This window comes from Lampetra planeri, chromosome 32 (assembly GCF_965212315.1).
Source record: "Lampetra planeri chromosome 32, kcLamPlan1.2.h2, whole genome shotgun sequence".
Classification (NCBI taxonomy): Eukaryota; Metazoa; Chordata; class Hyperoartia; order Petromyzontiformes; family Petromyzontidae; genus Lampetra; species Lampetra planeri.
In genome coordinates this window covers 5,072,445-5,093,382 of record NC_136138.1, presented here as the reverse complement: position 1 = coordinate 5,093,382, position 20,938 = coordinate 5,072,445, and the positions used below count along the sequence as shown (strand labels likewise).

General features: G+C 47.5%; 1 protein-coding gene across 1 annotated transcript; it reads right to left on the bottom strand.

The window, feature by feature from the left end:
- Positions 1–1,606: 1,606 nt before the first annotated feature.
- Positions 1,607–14,372, bottom strand: RBBP5 (RB binding protein 5, histone lysine methyltransferase complex subunit). Its single transcript, XM_078609567.1, has 15 exons — positions 14,192–14,372; positions 12,421–12,446; positions 11,922–12,094; positions 11,148–11,288; positions 9,430–9,592; positions 9,017–9,126; positions 8,318–8,440; positions 7,487–7,640; positions 6,932–7,003; positions 6,672–6,789; positions 5,916–5,985; positions 4,688–4,793; positions 4,258–4,384; positions 3,267–3,455; positions 1,607–2,139 (listed from the first exon to the last, which is right to left on the bottom strand). Exons 1-15 carry the CDS (start codon positions 14,208–14,210, stop codon positions 2,111–2,113), a joined length of 1,620 nt encoding a protein of 539 aa, XP_078465693.1. The 5' UTR covers positions 14,211–14,372; the 3' UTR covers positions 1,607–2,110.
- Positions 14,373–20,938: the final 6,566 nt, after the last annotated feature.

Here is a 20,938-nt window from a genome sequence, read left to right as displayed (position 1 = left end):
TCAAAGTGTGTAAGTAAACATGCATGAGTTTTTTGCATTTAAGATACAAAACATTGAATTATGCTTGTCATTTGAATTTATGAAAAGAAATGTTGAGCTAATTTTCATAATCGGACCAAACATACGCGATGGCACAAACAAAACCGAGTCGACTCGATGGAACAAGACAAATAATCGAATCAGGAATCGGATCATGACCCTAAATCTAGTTAATTCAATTGTTGGGTTATAGAAGTGGTTACAGGCCGACTTGGTAAGCAATGGTACAATGGTCCCAAATGGGTATGAACAAGCTTATCCACCTCAAGAAGGCTGGGAGATAGAAATGTTCTTTTACAACCGAAATCAATGGCCATTGTATCATGCTTATATTACCAAATTAACAAATTGGTCCCTTGTGAAAGCATGCTGTACAAGTCACCAGTGTTCATCTGTGGACAACCCCCATGGGTTCAATTGCCACTTCACTTACAGCCCTTTTGTCATTCCTTTGCTGAAGGTTCTGCCCAAAACCTGTCTGCCATGGGGGTTCAGACATTACTTGTGGCTAGGAATTGAACTTGAGTGGCAGATTCAGTGCAATGAGCTAACCACTGCACCACACCATGATGCCATTGAAGGGGAGATTAATCAATGTGGTCGGCAGGTTCACACAGCCGAAGGCACCAGCTTTCAGCTGGGATGTTCAGTTGCATAATCGATATAAAATAATTGCAACACTACAAATTTTCTGGTTAATTACTCGGGGGCCCTTTTCAAATGGCAGGAACCTCCACATCCAGCCTCCCTCAGCCAGGCACCCCTTAGAAGCTGCACCGCGTGATGCGCCTGATGATGCCAATGTTGCCTGTCCAGCGGCATGCGTTGGAATATGCATGCTGCTTCAACGTAGCACTCTCCACAGAGCAATTCACAACCTGTTTGCTACACCGAGGACCAGGACCCGTCACTGCCAGGTGTCGTTTCTCTGTGGCGGCAGCCCCTGCCATCTGGGAAGCCATCCCACTGCACATTCGCAGTGGCGTTCAATCTACACCGACTTTTAAGAGACACTTCAAGGCCCCATCACTTTTGCCTGGACTTTGATCAACACTGAAAAATAGGCCTCTCACCTCCGTCATAATGTATGTCTGAAATATTGTACGTGTTAAAAATTGAATTATTAATGGTAGAGAAACTGCCTTATATAATCAGTTACATAATAGAACAGATAATCAGGGGAGTAATCAATTACTCAATCGGCTTTGCCAGCTCTACACTTGGGTGGACACTGGTAAGTCCAGCTCCACAGCTAAAACCACCAATGGCTGCCTGGGTTCAATTGCGTGGACGCGAAATGTTGCGCCGCACAGCAAGGAAGGGATTACGTTGCTTCCACTTTACAGTGTGCCAAGGTGAGAACATTCACAGGCAAGACAATTATAGTCCTTCAAATACAAAAATGTGACTGGCTGATTTATCAGCACCTCCAGCTGCGTATACTGCATCACTCGAGGAAATTCACAAGTCAAGACAGCGCAGTGTATAGAAAAATATGGGGGGCAGGGTTATCGTCAAGGACTGCAGCATGCAGAGCTTGGAAAAAACAACGGTGACAAGTTAAGAGTAACGCTTGCATGAAGCACTCTTTATTTCAGGGGGCTCAATTATGAGAGCGCTGCTCTAAACAAGTTAGCGGTCAACCTGTTTCGTAAGAAAAAAGTCCACAAAAATATAATTACAGCAAGTCGGACGAGTTCGCTTGCTTTAAAAGCTCTAAGACAAGTAAGAAATACTGTACTGTATACAATGAGACTGATTGGCAAAGTACCTTAAGCATACATTTTTATTTAGAAATGAAAAAAAGTCTCCAAGTCGGTCTGTAAAGTATATACAAAAACGATTTCACAAGCATCAGTGAGTAGCGGCACGCTCGCTCGGCTTTTTTCATTGTCCATTCCGTCACTCTTCGTCCAGAAAATACGTAAGATTCGTGTCTTTCTGCTCAACGGGATGAAACCCTGGGGCCCATCCTGCTGACATTTCCTGATCTGGGCTCATCAAGGCCGAAGGGGATATTCCCAATCTGGAGGATGAGCGTCGGGAATAAGATGCCCTCTTTCGGCGCACCTTACATCGTCTCCACCATCATTCCTCCACCTACAAGAGAAAAGAGAAAATCAAATCGCCTGTATACAACACCACATGTTTTGTTTTTATTTGAGGAAGCAGTGTACTTATTAAATGGGTTATTGTTATCAGGCTAAAATAGAAACAGCATAGATATTCGTGGTTGGGCTCTATCTCTCCAATGTGTTTTTGGGTTGTACCGCGTGTTACATGTCCACCGCAACCTAAAACATACAAAAGCAAACAAACTGTTGTTAAAGGTGACAGGTTGGGGTTGATAGATCAGATTTAAAGGTAAAGGAGGTCTCAGTGTAAATGCTTACCCCGAGCTCTCAATACTCTGATAGTGCGCTGTCTTTGAGTTGTACGCCTTTTGGCGTCATCTGGTCCAACACCAATGGAGACTAGGCTCTAAGAAAAGCTGTCTCGGGTGTGGACCAATCAACTTCAAGGACAGTGCATATCATTATCATCATCAGAGTTGTTTCTTTTTGTTTGCATTTTGACTGCTTGTGTTTTGGTTATTGCAAACATGATGCCTTGTATAAAGGTGTCAGTTTTTGTACCAGTTGAAAGGGTAATAACCTATTACTAGATCAGATTTAATCCGACGAGTGTAGGGTTTTTCAAACTCCAGTCCCTGTAACCCACCATGGTCCACTTTCTGTTTACAAATCTATTACATGCCGCACGCGCCTGCCGATTGGCAAAGTGACGTGATCAAAGAGCGCCGATTAAAAATAAGGTAGCGACCTTGCGTGTGGATTTTTTTGTAACTTAACCCTTTCCCATTCCGACGACGTACGTGTACGTCATCCGTATTTATTGTAGAAAAAATCAAATAACATCAGTACCAAGGCTTCCACAAGGCTATACGAGGAGGGTGTGTGGCACAGTTTGGTGCCAGCAATCAGTGCGGTCGTGTTGCTACAGTTCTTTGCTTGTGAGTACAATGTCCTTAAAAACAGCGGTGCTATGCCTCTCGAAATCAAATTAATGCTAACCGCTTGCGCGTTCCCGAGATTCAGCGGTGAACGAGACCCACCCTGCAACAGACGTCTCGGAACGGGAAAGGGTTAATTGGCATTTCAACAAATAAGATTGGTTACTGCTCCGCACCACCCCCACGTGTGCGTGCGCGCGTTAGCGGAGCGTACCGCCGGAAGACTCAAGCTTGTCCATAAGGTCCCTGCCCTTACTGCTGCCGTCCAGGCCACGGCCCTTGTCCCCCTTGGGCCCCTTGGGTTTTCCCGGTGTCGGGTCCTTGGTCTTCATCCCTTTGGGTCGCCCTGCCGGCTTCTTCTTGCTCTTCCCATCACCCTTGACGCACAACAGCGGGTGCAGCTCTGGGCAGGGGGAGCAGGGGGAGGTGAGAGGGCAGAGCTGCGATTGTATTTGGTCTGCAATCACTTCTTTACAGCCATTCTCAAGTTACTATCCTAAATGCTTCTGGCACTTACAGATGCACTGCATGGGAGTTGCAGTGTTAATAATTAATGGTGATGATGATGGTCACTCATTCTCCACTGCTGCCCCCCCCCCACGATGGTCTGAAATGTCCCTCGCCCAAGCTCTCCGTGCTGTCGATTCCTTACTCCCCATGCAATCAAGGGTCAATACCATCTTACCTTGCCCACCGTTACCTAAAATATATAATAGCTGACGTGTCTGGACGTTAAACCAGAATTGGGATTTGCTCATCCAAAACGATTAACCTGAGCAATTGGGAGAAGATAAACATTATGGTGGGAGTAAGTGAACCCATTAGTCAACCGCTGTTAACTTCCTACAAAACGGTACTCACTTTATTGACTGGAGGGGATGAAAGGCGACCCCTGACCAGGATTTGAATTTACAAGCGTCTAATTGAAAGTTGTGCATTCTAACTACTGCCAACCTGGGCAGATGGGACAGCAACAAGTGAATTAATGTCAGCGGTGACCATCAAAACAGGCAAATGAGTGAACATGCGAGCGAGGAGCATAGCAACACCTGAGCGAGTTAGCATGTAAGTGAGCGAGCGAGTGAGCATGTGAGTGCGATCATGCAAGTGAGTGATCATGCATGCGAGTGAGTGCGTGAGCAATTGACCGCGCAAGTGAGTGATCATGTGAGTGAGCGCGCGAGTGACGGAGTTAGTGAGCGCACCTTCAGGCGCGACCCCCTGCAGCTCCACGTTGGTCGTTTTCGTTTTTTTCTTCTTGGGCGAGAGCGGCCCCTCCGACGACGCCGGCCGCTTCTTGTCCTGGCTGCTTGGCTCGTCCGCCCCGGGCGTCTGCTCATTCACACGCGCAAAGAGATGGACGTCCCCGTACAGCCATCAACAGACTGATGAGCAATTTCTGCTACACCCAGACCACCAAACCGCTCGCTTGTTTGCTGCCGGTAGTGTGTTTCCTATGTGCATTGCTCTGTTCAATTGAGCTTTTGAATTGCGCTGGCGCTTAGGAATCTGTTTTATACTTGTGTGAGGTGCGATGTCAATGAATATGTGAGGATGATGACACACGGTAGGGAGAATAAAGAGAAAGGAGTGTAAACTGCCCGCAAGGGTTGGTCAGTTGGGAGCGACACTGACCGACAGGGCGTCTGGAGGAGGTCCGTACGGGTTCTCCTCGGGCTCCTCCACCTCAGGCGAGATGGGCAGGTAGAGCAGAGCGTGCGAGTCCTCCGTCTCCTCGTCGCTGTGCGACGAAGGCATCAATGAGGACGGCGTCAGAAACTCGGAGGTCACGTGACCGACTAGGGTACGAACGACTCGGCAAGGCAAGATGCTATTGTGTTATGGACAATGAAGACGAGAGAAAAAAATATCACGTACATTATATACCTATCCAGTGTGTCCCATGCCATCTAGTAAGAGTTTGAAGCTTTGTTCACGAAATAAAAAGACGCGAAACTGAATTTCATAAGCTTGCCATAGCAAGATCTACAAACATTACTGTATTTATTTGAAGCTTTCGTGACTGCAGGAATTACTCTTTGGTTCTTTCGGTAAAGTCACGTAGAAATAAAATAAATTTAATAATAGAATACGACGTTTCGATTGCAACACAAGCAGAAAGAGACACACACACAGACACACTCCGTGTCTGTCTATGTGTCTCCGTGCCTGTGTTTTGTCTCTCTCTCAAATTTAGCAATCTTTGGAAGAATGTAATCAACCAGGTAGGGTGTTGACTGTTGTGTTAGCCGACTCTCTGTGTTGTATTGCATTATCTTCTAAGTTTACTAGGTTTGTTTTCTCATTCATGCCTACCTGATGACGGTTGCTTGTGTTGCAATCAAAACGTCGTATTCTATTATTTAATTTATTTTCTTTCTACGTGACTTTACTGAAAGAACCAAAGAGTAATTACTGTATTGTCACTACTACACCTTTTTGTAGAACACAGTTATTTATTGACATCACTATTGCACTAAGTTCACTACAACACTCTGGTACCTGTGTCCTCAGTCACTTTAAAGCATTCTTGTTTTTCATGAACTCATGTAAGACAGCTTGAAACAGAGCCGAGGTGCGAATCGCAGAGTGATATTCGTTTTCTGGGTCGAGTTTTTCTTTACACGAAATACCCAACGTCAACATCTCATTCCCCTGCTCTCCCTCTTGTGACATTTTTTGCCCGACTCCCCCCCCCCCCCCCTACAAACTCAGGTGCATTCCATTGAGTGAACGAGCCATGGACTCCACGTGCAAACTATTTTTAAGGCAACATTTTCCTTCTTTAAAATTACATTCATTGTGATTGCAACCAGTGATCCTACAAAAAAATGATTAACCAAACACAGCAATGAATCTGCACCTGCTGCAGAAGGTTGCGATGGGGTCCACGCTTGTCACATCCACCTCCTCGTCCTCCAACGCGTCGGCTCCTTGAAGGAAAAAAATTGTAAGCGGCACGAAACCTCAACCTTCAGCAGGCCCAACTGGGGTTCTTAATTTAAAAAAAATATTTAATATAAGTGATTTAAAATAATACTGGATGTTGTGTAAAGTTGTGACCTTGAAATCATCATAATCTTAGAAGCACAAAGCTCCACCTTGTAGCATTTTGTCCCAGAGACATTTCCCGTTTAGCACAAGGATGTTCAATTCTGGAAATCATTCGTGAAGAGCCATTTTTCAGACGATTCTGAAATGTTAAATTTTTCTGTACATTTTAAAAATATATCTCTATTTACAATGGTCTTTACTTGCATGCAAATACAAGAGATGATAATAATTTTATATAAAAATTATAATTTAGACTTATAGAGCATCTACATGCAACCACACCTGAATGACGCACAAATAAGGAGACATGCGCTCACATTGTTTCGGATGGAGAACACAATGGCGATAAAGCTACAGTGCAGGAGAAATACGATAGCGTGGTAAAGATGACAATGAGGACATTTCCTCGTGAGAGACAGTCACGGGCGGAGTAGAAGAGGAAAGCCTTAATCCTGGACTTGAACAGGTGGAGACAGGAGCGCACGCATCCAGGGGGAGGGAATTCCAGACTGCGAGGGCAGCGTAACGAGCGGACAACGATTAAAGGGTTTGCTTCGGAGGCTACCCGTCATCTCGGGTTCGCTTTTGTCCTCATCTTCGATGTCGAACTCCGACTCCCTCTCCTCGTACTCCACGTTCTCGTCCAGCTCCTTAAAGTCCGGTGCGAAAGCACTCCAGTTTTCCTTGCCACGGAGAAACACACACCCACGGGCATTGCGGCGAACCCTACTTCACTTAGTTGCGCTACTGGCTCTGACTGTAAGCTGATGTCGCGCTATGCGGTGCTGCGTAGTGGTAGTGTGTCAGTCGAGGCTGGGAACGTACCACTTGATTCTGGGCCCATATGGACACCACGCCGCTCGATATGGACGCTATGATTGGTCGTACGGGATGCCACTGCGCAGAAATTAAAATAGCACAAATAAAATGTCAAAAGTATTTCCTTGCAAAACTCCTGTGCAATCAATTCTCTTTTACTCAACGTCACACAACAGCTTCATTTGGCTGAGTGTGCATATGTACACACACAGCCCATTTTGTCAATCCACAGCTGGATGAGTGCCTCTGCACACCATGCGGGTTGTTGGGGTTATTTAACCGTAACTCACCACGCCGTTAAGTGCGGGTTGGTGGAGGAGGGGAGCACAGGCGTGGAACACACAAGCAGAGTGCAACAATTTATTTTGTTGCACTGCCCTCTGCTGTCAGCAGTGGATTTACCCAAAGGCTGTACATGTACAAAGTGAGCTTAATAGCCGATTACAACCCCGCAAATCGATGAACCGTCAAAGCCCCCCGCCCCCCACTCCACCCTATTGTATTGCAATGAGGCTTGGCATGGCGAACGAAGGCACCGCTGTTTGTTTGTCCGACACTTACGGCGACATCCAGCAGCAGTTCCCCGCGCGTGCCGTGCAGGATCTTCACCAGGTTGCCAATGCTCTTCTCCCAGATGTAGAGCGCATGCTGTCGTGCTGAGCCGGCGCAAATGTACTCGCCGTCCCCCGAGAAGCAGCACTTCTTCCACGGTGTCCTGCAAACAGAGCAAGGCAATGTGGTGGTGTGGTGTGCGTCATGCGTGGTGGGGCAGAGAGTGGGGGAGTGTGCGGGGAAGCGCGTGGTGGAGCGTGATGGTGGATGGGAAAAAATGTGGTGCGTATGGTAGAGTGTGTAGTGGAGTAGGCAAGTGTCTGGTGGAGTGTGGTTGTGGATGAGAGGGGATGCGGTGCACATGGGAGAGTGAGTTGTGGAATGGGGGGAGTGTGGTCCATAAAGTCGGCGAGTGTGCGGGGAAGTGCGTGGTGGAGTGTGGTGGTGCATGGGGTCTGTGTTTGGTGAAGTATAGTGATAGTGGAATAGGGGTGTTATGGTATGTAGTGATCCAAGGGAGGAGTGATGGTTAAGTGTGATGGTGTTTGGGTGAGTGTGTGGTGGTGTTTATTGTAGTCAATAGATGTGTGCTGTGATGTGCGGTGGTACGTGGGAAAGCATGGTGAAAGCGGTGATATGTGGAATGGTGGTGCGTGCGTATGTGCTTGTGCGTGGGACAGCGTTTGGTTAAGTGTGGTGGTGTACGAGGGAGATGAGGGTGGTGTAATGTGAAGTATGGTGGAGCATGCGGTAGTGCACGGGGTGTGTGGCGATGTGATCGTGGCGTGTGTGGTCAGGTGTGCTGAAATCCGCAGTGGAGTGGCGGTAGTGGCAAGGCACCTGTTGACCAGGTCTTGAAGCTTCTGAATGGGCTCCGGCTCGCCGTCCTTCCCACACGTCAGGATCTCCAGGCTGTCGTACACCCTGATTATCCGGTCCGCCGTGTTTATCAAAAAACAGCTGCTGTTTTAACATGAAAACACACGAGGCCAGGACAGCATTAACACCTGATTCTGAATACCATGGTGGCTGAATGGCTCAGGGGTTGCAGCATTCAGCCGGTATCACTGAGATCCTAGGGTTGAATCTGGGTTTCAGATATCCATGATTAAACCAGGTTTCTAAGTGTAGCGAGATGGTGTCAATTTGGGTTTTCAATGAATTTGTTGTCAAATAAAACTCCTACAATGAAAATAAAAGTTATTTTAACTGCCACGAAATGAACATGATCATAGCAGGACATGTGAGACAATTCTTCGCCCGTAGTATGTATGAGAAGTAAATTGAAAACAATCTCTGCAAAAATTGTGATATCTTATTCCACAGACCATTCTCTAACACACAGGGTGATAGTATGCTCTCACGCACAGAGTTTCTGCATTGACACGTCAACTCATGACATCACACCGATAAGACACCTGGAACTAATTTAGGAAATATTTTTAACCACTACAACCTGTGCTGCGCAATGTATCAGCTAGCCGACAAGGGAGATGATTGATGCCACTCTTAGCAGCTATGACATCGAACACCTCTCACCTCCCCTTCCGTGCAAACTCGATGGACTTGATGGCAGTGGTGTTGCTTGTGCCCGTCGTGACCCTGAACGAAGCCACCAGGTCCTGTGTGTCTGTTTTCAGCACGAGAATCTGGTGGCAATGCAAAGTGAACACAGTTTTAAGTGCAACCAACAACAATTGCATACAAGCTACGCGTCTGTACGCGTCTTGTGTTATTTTTTTTTAAAACAAGGTTTCCTTTTTTGGTGCTGCGATCGGCTTGACAACATCAATTCAACTGCACTTGAAAACCTGGGTTTAATCAAGAGGCAGCTGGAATCCGGATTCAAAGCCAGGCTCGGTGTTTCTGACTCAAGTGTAAATAATCTGCCCGAGCCACTACCCGGTCTCCGGGCGGGTGTTTTAATGAAGCTGGAAAAGCAAGTCACGCACCTTTCCCTTGGCGTTGCCGGTGTACATGTACTCCCCTCGCCGATCAAACGAGGCTACGATGTTGAGGTCAGAGTCATCGTCGACGGGAAGGCACACATGCTTGGAGTCGGACAGGGTCAGCAAGACAGGCGCAGACTTCATGGGGCACACGAGTACTCGGTTCCTTTAAAACACACACACACACAAAATAGATAAATATCTCCTGTATAGGTATACAAACTGCTGGGGCAAGTGCTATGTGTGAGTATCTCTGAAGACCGATATGGTGTGCGAGGAGAGATTGTGGCCAGCACCATATGTAATAGCGTTTATCATTTAATTGCTGTTATTTACGCACTGCGCCAGATACTAAATTATGGCTGGATCGATAAGAGGGGAGACCCATAGGAAGTTCTAATATCACGTGCCACTGACGTTAACAGAAGCTGGGATGAATTAAAGTAGTTTTGTTTACATCTTATCTTCGTTTGTGCAATCCCTAATTTAGTCAGTTTTAAATGGTTTAAAATAGTGTTACATTGTTCTTGATGTCACCCAGGTCACCCTTGCAAAAGAGGAATGCTGTCTCATGTGTCTCAATGGGTTTATTTAATCTCCTGGCTAAGTAATGCCCTAACCTCTGCACCACCACTCACCATATTCACATAAAGACAAAATAACCCGCGTGTAGACTTTAACAGATTGTAGGCGCAAGTGGTGTTTGCGAGCATCTATGAAGGCCTGCGTAGCACGCAGGGGGCGGTGTTCATCAAAACCATTCCCAGCCGCCTTTGTCTCCCCAATACTGATGTTTACATACCACACCAGTTATTCATTTAAGGCTGAGTCTACCTCAGCAAAGCTCAGGACACGCTTCAAATATTCACCACTGTAATTGGTCGTGAGCAGGAATCAAACTGAGGTTGCGAGGTTTGTAGTGCATGCATAACTCGAAAACACTGTCAAAACATAAAGCTTTTAAGTACTTTTACAGCAGACAAAAACGCGAATAATTCAGAAATGTGCACAGACATTGGCTGTTATTTTGTGATACTCTTGAGTGGCGACTGGGGACATGAGACACCCATAGCAGCAGTTGGACGTAACAATGCATAAATGAATCGATTAAAATTGATTTGCACTCTAATACATTACATAATGCGTATGAAAAGCAACTATTTACCATTCAAACACATTAAATGCAAATGGTTACGTTGCTGGCAGCAGAGGGAATTGGAGAAAAATGAATTGTCGTATGCTCCCAAGTCTACATTTCCCACCTTCACCAACCGCATTGACCAGCGTGAAGTGTGGTCAAGCAACCCCTTCCCCCCGTGACCAACACGGCGTGGGGAGGCCTTCATCTAGTGTACATCTTTTAGTGGATTGAGAAAGCACTGTAAGAATGCAATAAAACAGCACAAGATAGATATATGTGGTATCTTCCATGACACTGAGGCCAACCGAGTGACTTTGCACAAACAAAACACACCCTCTGTCAAACACCGTGTTTCGATCTAGACTGAAGACTTACTTCATCTCTGAAGCCTACAACTAATAAATAAAAAAAGATACTGTACATCTGCATTTTTTTTATTGCATACAATGTATTGGTCGGAACATTCTAACTCACGTGTAAACCGTCTTCAGACGGTGGCTGCATATAGACGCGACGAGAATGGTAAAAGTATGGTGAGGCCGTGGGATGGGGGCGATTCGCGCTCGCGGGAAAAACTCACGGGTCTCGGGGGTGGAACTGGACTTTGAGAATGGGCACGGGGAAACGGAACCTCTGCTCGCAGTCGCCGCTCAGCACATCCCACAGCGACACCATGTTGTCTGTAGATGCGCTCACCAGCTTGTGTCCATCGCGACTCCAGCTAGCGTGGGGGTGGGGGGGGGTGAGAGTCGGGTGTCAGTGAAGACGGGAAGCGCGCGAGGGTTCGACGCTTTGAACGACTGTGATAATACGGGCTGCCGCGATGTGGCAATAAGATGCATTGTACGATAAACAGGTCCGCGACATTCGTACGGTCAATTTTTCTAATGGTTGCGATATTGTGATTGTACTTGCTCCCTCATTTTTTTAATCTATCACTTTCCAAAAAACACAAGTATGAAATAGCAAACACAATAATAAAACGTCTCAGCAAAAATCTATTACCAATTAAAAATGCTGCATTATGGAGTAATTGACAGAATAGTGACAACACATTTCTATAATTATTTTAATCATTAAGAACTGTAGAGAGGATGTGGCGATGGCTCAATACAAGAATGGTACCTCTTTCTGCATGGGAGGCGTAGAATAAATATTAAATGCTGATGATGAAAAAAACGCCAGGAAAAAGATCAAATGCAACTAAAATGTTAACTTCACTAAGTGCTTGCCCAAAGACAAAACAGTAACTAGGATCCACGAGCGAGTAAAGTAACGACCGTTACTTCACCGTTAACTTGTCAGCAAGCGGTCCGGCTGGCTAACCACGAGTTTACGAGCAAAGTCCACCCACCACAGCGAGCACACGGGATGAATGTGAGCGCTGATGATCTTGGCGATGCCACGCGTCAGGAAGTCCCACACCACGATGCGGCCGTCGTTGCACCCGACCGCCAGCAGCGTGCCGCGCCGGTTGAAGGCACACGTGAGCGCCATGCTGATGCAGTCCAACGTGCCATCTGCCTCCTGTGTCACAGAGTGGGTCGACCGGTCACGGTGCACCAATGAGGATTATCAAAAATCACCTTTTAAAAAAATTCTAAAATAAATTATCAGTTTACCGATCCTTCACCAACCCGCACTGACAAGCGTGGCGAAGTAAGGTCAAACAAACCCCATGACCGACATGGAGTGGTGAGGCCAATGGGTTGCCATGTGACGAATCACATTGGAACACATACGTACCAATAGGTTATAAACTCAAATGCCTGCTCCGATGAGTGTAAACATAAAACGTATTTAAATCATTCCAAAAAAATGTTAAAGACAATTTACATCTTATCACCACTTACCTCAGGATAGTTTTGGCCAAACGATTCTGAAAATGAAAAAAATAAAATACAATTAATGTACACGTACACAGCCAATACCACAGATATCACTCAAAACATGTTTCACCAAGAAACACATCATCAACTATGACCAGGGGTGGGCAACCAAAATAACCAGACGAGCTATTTTTGTCGAATTTTTGTAAAAAGAAAATTATATATTTCAAGAGCCGCAATGCATGTGAATAACTTCATGAAGCAGTCGTTATAGAGAGGCATGCGGCTCCGGAGCCACAGGTTGGGAGACTTATATTCAGCAATCCATTGCTGAATATTGGTCCCCTAAGTTGTCACCATCTCTAACGAGCCTACGAATAATCCACCGAGCACCTTGACCACGAGCAGCATTGCTTGAGATGTTGATTTGTCTCTACAGTTTTTTTTATCAATGAGGCAAATCCTGAACAATTCATTGACTAAATAACTGAAACGGACTGCTATCAAGAACAGGTCCCACCCAAGGGCACAGCCGTGTTCCTTCCCAGGTTTAGCTCCTGTTATAAATAAGGAAGTCAAACTCCACTTAATCGACCTAAGTGGTTTGTTTCCAGTGGTAAGGATGTGGGTGGAACAGCGCAGCTGAGCGGACATACTGACCAGCACCTTCACGTTTGGACCAGTCTGCATGACAATTCGATTCCTGTCACTGCACTGCTAGAGGATATTAAAGGTCCAGCACCATCATTAACTTGTATGAGTTGGTTGTAGGTGACCCGCTATTATCGTCATGACAATAGATTACAGCCACAAAAGCAACAACGCAATGGCTCCTACAGTAGGGTAGAGCACTCAGTTTCTACCCTTAAGTTCAAGTTTCAAGACGGTACTTGACTATTTGCGACACAATTCAACCTAAAGCGGATAAACCTTAGCTCATTGTTTGCATCTAGCGGTGGATATACCGTAGCTCACGATGAGAGCTTCACTCAGCAGTGGGTAGATCATGGCTGATGATGATGTTTCCTTACACCAGCAGAGGTTAGACCATGCATAATGATGATGTGGCTCGGCGGTGCAGTCGGACAGTTGAGAGTTGGGGGATTGTCATCCATCCAGGGGGCGATAGAATTGGTACCACTTTGTGGTTGTGCTATGGAGAGGCTCGCCCCCGCCGTGGTAATGCGGAATTTCCACCACTGGCTCAGGCCTATAGACAATAGATGAGCATTGCCTCAATGCTCATTTTAGCAATAAACTAGATTTTTTTTAGATTTGAAGCTTTAGTGACTGCAAGGATTCATACATGATGGGGAAGCCGTCAGCCAGTAACCGTTAGACAATGGCTTATTCCTTCAAACATCAAACATCAGTGGATAGACCACAGGTCATGATGACGCTGCCATCATCTAGCAGTGGACACACCATAGCCGACGAGTTAAGCCTTATTCATAGACTAAGGCTCATGATGATACTGTCCATGGCTGCTGATGATCATCATTCTGATGAATCCTTCGTGCCGAGGCGGATAGAAAATAGCCCACAGTGATGATGAAGCCTTCACGCAACGGCGGAAAGACCACGGCTGATGAGGGCTCTATGCAGCAGTGGATAGAACATGACCGCCGAGCAATCCTTCACGCAGCAGTGGACAGAACATAGGCTCAATGTGATGCTAATGAACCCTTCATGGAGCGGTTGCTAGGACCGCGTACGGTGAAGATTGTAAAGGTTGAAGACGCAGGCTCGGCTAGGCTCGGCTAGGCCGCAGGGCGCGCTGGGCCCGGACTCTCACCCAAGAGCTCGAGGTTCATGGCGAGGCGAGGCGCGTCGCGTCGAGGTCGCGGTGGCGTCGAGTTGACCCGGGCGACGTCGTTGACGTCTGTTGCCCTCGACTCTGGTGGAAGGAGGGGGGTGGGTAGGGGGGGACGCACGAAGCGGAGATGGAACGCCAAGCGCGGGATTTCTGTTTGGTTGGGGCTGGATCGATTACGCGATTCCTTGTTGAAGACATTTTTTGAAATAGATTCTGGGATGGTGGGGAGGGTTACAGGACGTGATGTGGAAATATTTTCGAGAGAGATGGTTGACGTTTGTTATGATGGGTGTACATTACGTGAACACGTTATATTTTGGCTCAATGGGGGGGCACAAATGAGATTTAAAATAGTATGATTTTAAACAAGTCGATTCCTAACGATCATACCGGACGATTCTCGGAATCGTAGAGTGGCGTAAATCGTTACGCCTCAATGGGAATCGATAGTCACCGATTCGCAGGGTCACGATTCCGCACACTGCAGCGATGAAGGCGCGGCCCGTGCAAGTGCTTGCTCGCGGGCACTGCTCCGGAAGAGACTCCACTAGAGGGAGCACCAGCGGGAGGGTTTGTAGTACGGCATTTCACTTGCAGATTAAGGTTCCTGATGTGGCATCTTCCAATTGCTTCATGTGGCCGATATCAGTGAATTCTGTGATAACCGTCTCAGATAATAAAATTGTATTAGGGGCCGTCCATAAATGACGTCACACAGCCGTGTGACGACGACGGGGGGGGGGCAAAAATAGTCCAAAATCGCGTGACGTCATTTATGGACAGCCCCTTAGCCGTGGTTTCACCAGCCCACAGGGGATTATTGTGTCCGTCCATCGTGCAGCGAGGGGCTGCGTGGGGAGGGAGGGACTGGGTGGGGAGGGTGGGGCTGGGTGGGGGGTGGGAGGGGTGGGGCTGGGTGGGGAGGGGCTGGTCACCCCGTGGTGCCCTTATAAAACTCAACGTTCAACCTACTCACGCCGGCTTGTGCCCGCCCTCACAGTCGGCCATTTTTGCGGAATACACCACGCCGCCGTTGACCCTGGCCATTGACCGAGCAACCCAACGTTCCTACCAGCTCCCTCCGCAGGAATGTGTTATAGTGCACTAACTAGCCTTTTGCCCGTCCAAGGACGGGTGTATTGCGGTAAATCTGAAACTTGCAAGCGAAAAGCAGACTGCGACGTAATATCCATTGCATCAATTCGTGTGCAATTTGTAAGGCCGCGGTGACACAGACTTATTTCATTTTAAGGTTATAATCCCTTATTCATCACGACGTCCTTTTTACTTTGATGTCTCAACAGCCTTGCAGAGATCGCGTGACGTGAGGGTTCTGCCTTTGTAGTGAGGGCTGTGAGTTGACGCCGAGGAGGGGGAGGAGGCGCCTTGCCCCCCCCCATGTGGGGTGATGTCACCTGCTCATAATTATTAATGAAGGGGGGGGGGTCCATTTGGAGGACGTCACCTGTTCATTATTATTAATGAGGGAGGCTGGTCGACGTTGAGTGACGTCACGCGCGGGACACACAGACATTCTTGGCTCATAGTAATTGATATAATTTACATAAAATAATTAAAATACATACTGTAGTTTATACCATGACACGCACAAAGCTTGAGACGGTCGATCCGTATCAATCTAGATTCTACTTGCACCACAATATGGAGATCATCGCGCGAATTCTCATCAAGTAGGATGTATGGAATCGTTATAAAGTACTGCACCGCACAGTACTGTATATCCATAGTACCCCGCAAACTGCCAAGCCTCGTGCCCGTATTAATCTTAATATTACTGTTATTTTTTTATTTTAAGCTTTCGTGACTGCAGGGATTCATATTCTTGGTTGTGTTGCAATCGAAACGTCGTGAGAATTGTATTGTTTTATTTTTATTATTTCCCTTCTACGTGACTTTATCGAAAGAACCAAGGATATGAATTTACTGTTATTATTAAAAAACAAACATGATTTGTATGTCTCCCAACTCCACTGGCAATCCTTGGTCATTGTTGGACATTCCACATTCTCATGGCGGGGTCCAGTACCTTGACTTGGACGACCGTTGTTCATCATGATCATCATTGGAGGACTTCTCTTTCCCAGAGGTGTCCACCCCTCCCAAACTTGCGATGCAATCCACCCACGCAGTAACTGCTCAAAGACGAATTTAACTGTCCACAAAATGGTAACCCACCGAATTGGTGGGCCTAACCTGATAAAGTAAAAAAAGTTCGTAAAAATGATTTTTTTCTCGTAACCAGAGAGAGAAATTTAAACGGGTCAATGATTTTGCTGCTTAAATAAATGCTGCCACTGGAAATCATTAATTCAGAAGTCGCATAGGCTGATGGACCTAAATGCTTGTTGTATTTAGTGTTTTTTAATGTTGACTTACGCCGCCTCGAATATGCATTCCTGTTTAGAGGCTATAGCCATTCAAACGTACAGTCCAGTGCACATCGATTAAATGGATACATATACAACGTCCAAGTAAGAGATGGCGATAGCTTGGGGAGAACTTTATCATCCAGCAGTAGATCGATCATGGCTGACGATGACATCCATATTGCTATGTGGCAATCTTATGCATTTGATGAGGGTTTGCTATAAAAAAAAATCTACATCATTTGGTAGGAGGCCATTATCCAGCATCATTGTTGCCGATGGTAATAAGACAAGGGAACCTTTACCCATACCGTAGTTGTTGATGGGATCGGCCACGTGGTGGTCATTTTATGCCAAAATTCTTGTCGTAAACCCCTCCACCACCCGACAAGATTGTCACGTTTACAAACGTATTAGTTGTACGTGCCAATGTATTGATCAAATTCTGACCGATAAAGCTCCTTCCTCGCCGGTGACATTCAATACATTGGCAGCACGTATGAATAATACTGTTCGTAAACGTGACAATCTTATCGGGTGGTAGGACTTTAACACTGAGTTTTGGCATAAAACAAAAATACGTGGCCTTACCCAACAAAAAAACAAATACGGATCTTTGTATTTGCTACCAAAACCAATGATTTAAGTTACAAGACAACCTTTGTCATCTTGACTTATCTTGTTGACACGGTAGAAGGTTGAACGCACGTGGGTCGAGGTTGGCGAGTGGGGGGTGAGGTGTGGCGAGTTCCCACGCCCACCAGAGGCGTGCCACCCACCCACGGGGATCGCCTCCCACGTGCCCCCCGGCACGTTCCCTCGGCCCCGCCTCATGTCCAACGTTGCTGGAGGAATCCGATGAGCTATGAAGCTATAAATCTTGACTTGAAGCTTTCGTGACTGCAGGAATACATATTCTTTGGGTCTTTCGGTAAAGCCACGTAGGTAGATCAAATAATAAAAAATAGAAAAATATAAATAATAATAACAATATTACGACGTCTCGATCGCTGCTCTCCTGCGATATTTCTCACCTGATGACGATTGCTTGTGTTGCGATCGAAACGTCGTGATATTGTTATTTTTATTTATTATTATTTGATCTATCTCCGTGGCTTTACCGAAAGACCCAAATAGTATGAAGCTATATTTTCACAGATGTCCAGTAGGTTCAGAGCGTTACAAAACATTAACAGCAGGGCCAATGCACATCGCATCTCCTGCCTAAGACAAGCCACAGTTGTGCAATTGTGACCATGCAATCCAAATCCACAGTGTGTATTAAAGTCAAATGTTCGGGTAAAATATTACATTTCCTGCAGCTCAAGTCGGCTTGGACAAATTTGTTTTTATACTGATCATAGCACAATTACAAAATTAAGTTGTACACAAGCAAACATAAGAAACTCGACAGTAGATTTGTCAATAGCACTGTTATATGTAGCACACTGTTACGTGTAAATGAAAACATAAAATAGGCGACTTTTCGGAAATGGGAAAATGTCAAAACTGGGTGGTTTTTAACTTTTGCCGACAAAACTGGATCCCAAATGTCAAAACTGGGTGCACCCTGGGTGGCCAAAAACTTGAGTTTTGGACACTCAGGGTGCACCCAGTTTTGACATTTGTCAAATACACTTGATAATTGTATACTAGCACAGTGTGCCAGCACCCCATTCATCCAAACACTTGGTATTTGTATACTGGCACACTGTGCCAGCACCCCATTCATCTAAACACGTGGTATTAGTATGCTGGCACAGTGTGCCAGCACCATATAACTACACACACTTGATATTTGTACGCTGGCACAGTGTGCCAGCACCCCAACGACCAACATTTCAAGCTACGGCTCGGACTCGGAAGTGAGCTCGGGGCGGGCTTGCGACCAGGCGGGCGCACTGCCACCTTGCTCACATTCGAATGGCAACCCTCCACCCCAAGAAGACTTTTACCACGCGCCGCGAGGCCATCCACGGCATCCAAGACTTTGCTTTGCAACAAGGCAAGCGCGCGGTCCTTGACCTCAAGCGAAGCGGCGGACGGCACGTTGCCATCGTCTGCTCTAGTTCAACACCTTGTTCCTTCAAGGTGAAGCTGACGAAGCTCACGGGGGAACGACGCGGCTTCCGCGTCTCGGCGCTGTGCACGGATCACCACGGCTGCTCGGGCACTACCAAGATCACGCAGCGCCAAGTGGAGGCGAACACGACAGCCCGTTCGGCCTTTCGCGCCAACCCCCGTACCTCCGCACCGACTGTCATTGCCCAGGTCGCCGACGTTGCTCGCGTCATTGTCCCGACCCGGATGATGTACCGCGCCAAGGACACGTGCATCGCGGCGAACGAGAGTGCGGCCCATGCAGGCTTCGAGTTCATCAACTCGCTGGTGGAGACGTTCGGCAAGCTCAACGCGACGACCTGCAGTGTGCGAGAAGACGAGGGCATCTTCTGGGGTGCGTTCATCTGCAACCCGATCGCACGCTCGTTGCAGCCAAGTCTTCAATGCGTCGTCGGCATCGACGGGTCGCACATGAAGGCGCGCGCCTACAATGGAACCATGCTCGTCCTCGTTGGGCGCGACGGCAACAACCGCAACGTCCTTCTCGCCGTGGCGCTGGTGCCGTCCGAGACGGCAGCGGCCTACGACTGGTTTCTCAACTGCTGCACGACCAACGACATCGAGCTCGACGGCACGCCGGTCTTCTGCGATCGTGGCACGGGCATCCTAGCCTCCGACTGGAAGGACCTCATGCTCATCCACTGCACGCGGCATTTGATCTGCAACGGCGTGGACAACATCGGCTCCGCGTTCACGCCCGACCTCCAAGGCATCATCTACGATGCCCAAGGGTGCGCCTCCGAGGCCGCGTTCCGCAGCTCCTTGGGCTGCTTGGGCGTAGCTCTGCCTGCGGCGGCCACGTACTACAACAAGATCGACCCCCACACGTGGGCGCTCTACCCGCACCTGCACACGACGCCATTGTACGGCTGGCGCACGACGAACTTTGTGGAGTCCACGAACAGCGAGGCCCTGCCGGCTCGCGAGATGGACCCCTTCCACTTCCTCATGCACCACATGGAAGACATGATGACGACGGCCTTTGCCCACCGCAGCGACGCCGAGAAGTGGGCCGCTCAAGGGCGTGTCATTACGCCGTACGCTCAAGGACTCATTGACGCTCAGCAGGCGTTGGCCCCGAGGTACAAGGTCTACGAGAGTACCTCGACGCGTGCATACGTCAAGGATCCAGACGCCTACGCCTCTGCCAAGCGCCGAGTCGATCTCAGCTCTCGGTCGTGCACGTGCGGGTACATGAAGCAGATGGGCTTGCCGTGTCGGCACTACATTCGTGCCCTCATGGCGTTTGGGCGGATGCCCGAGCTCTACAACGCATGTGTGGTGTGTTACCAAGTCTCTGCCATCAACACGACATGGACCTCGGTTGCCGGTATCGAGCTGCCCATTGCCGAGGAGCTGCAACGCGACAACACCATGATGCCACCTCCTCGCCAGAAGAAGGCTGGCCGCCCGAAGAAGCGTCGGATTCGCAACCGTGGCGAAGGTGGCCCATTGGGCCTCACGCGGTGCTCCTTCTGTCGCGCCAAGGGCCACAACAAGCGCTCTTGCCCGTCGAAGTAGTTATATATATGTAACAAACATGTTTTGTTCTAAGTGTGCAGCACCATACTTCTCGACGCAAACACTATCTACCGTTGTTCTACTGTAGTAGGTGTAGCATGCAAGCTGGCACACTGTACCAGTATACAAATGGCAAGTTCGTGTATGTTCGCGAGCTGAAAGTGTTACTGTAGTTGCAAGCTGGCACACTGTGCCAGTATACATATGGCAAGTAAGTGTTACTGTAGTAGCGAGCTGGCACACTGTGCCAGTATGCAAACGGGAAGTTTGTGGTGCAAAGTATGGAACATGAGCCACGAGAAACATCATTTGGAACGCTCTAAATCTGTGGCGACATATGGATGAATAACGCAAGGACCTAAACGTGTACAAAATGATACATTAAATCGTACACCTTCTTCACCCGGTTTTGACATTTGTCCACATTGAACATCACCCAGTTTTGTCATATCAAAAAGCACCACCCTGTTTTGCCTGTCGTTTTCCAAGAACACCCAGTTTTGACATTTGGGATCCAGTTTTGTCGGCAAAAGTTAAAAACCACCCAGTTTTGACATTTTCCCTTTCGGAAATGGCCCTTTATGACGTGTAATGAAATCAGGGCCATCGCCCGAAATGTCGCTTTACACGTGTGCCTGTAGGGCCACTTTAATTTACAAATGTGTTTAATTTTATCTAGCAAAAAAAGCGTGACACA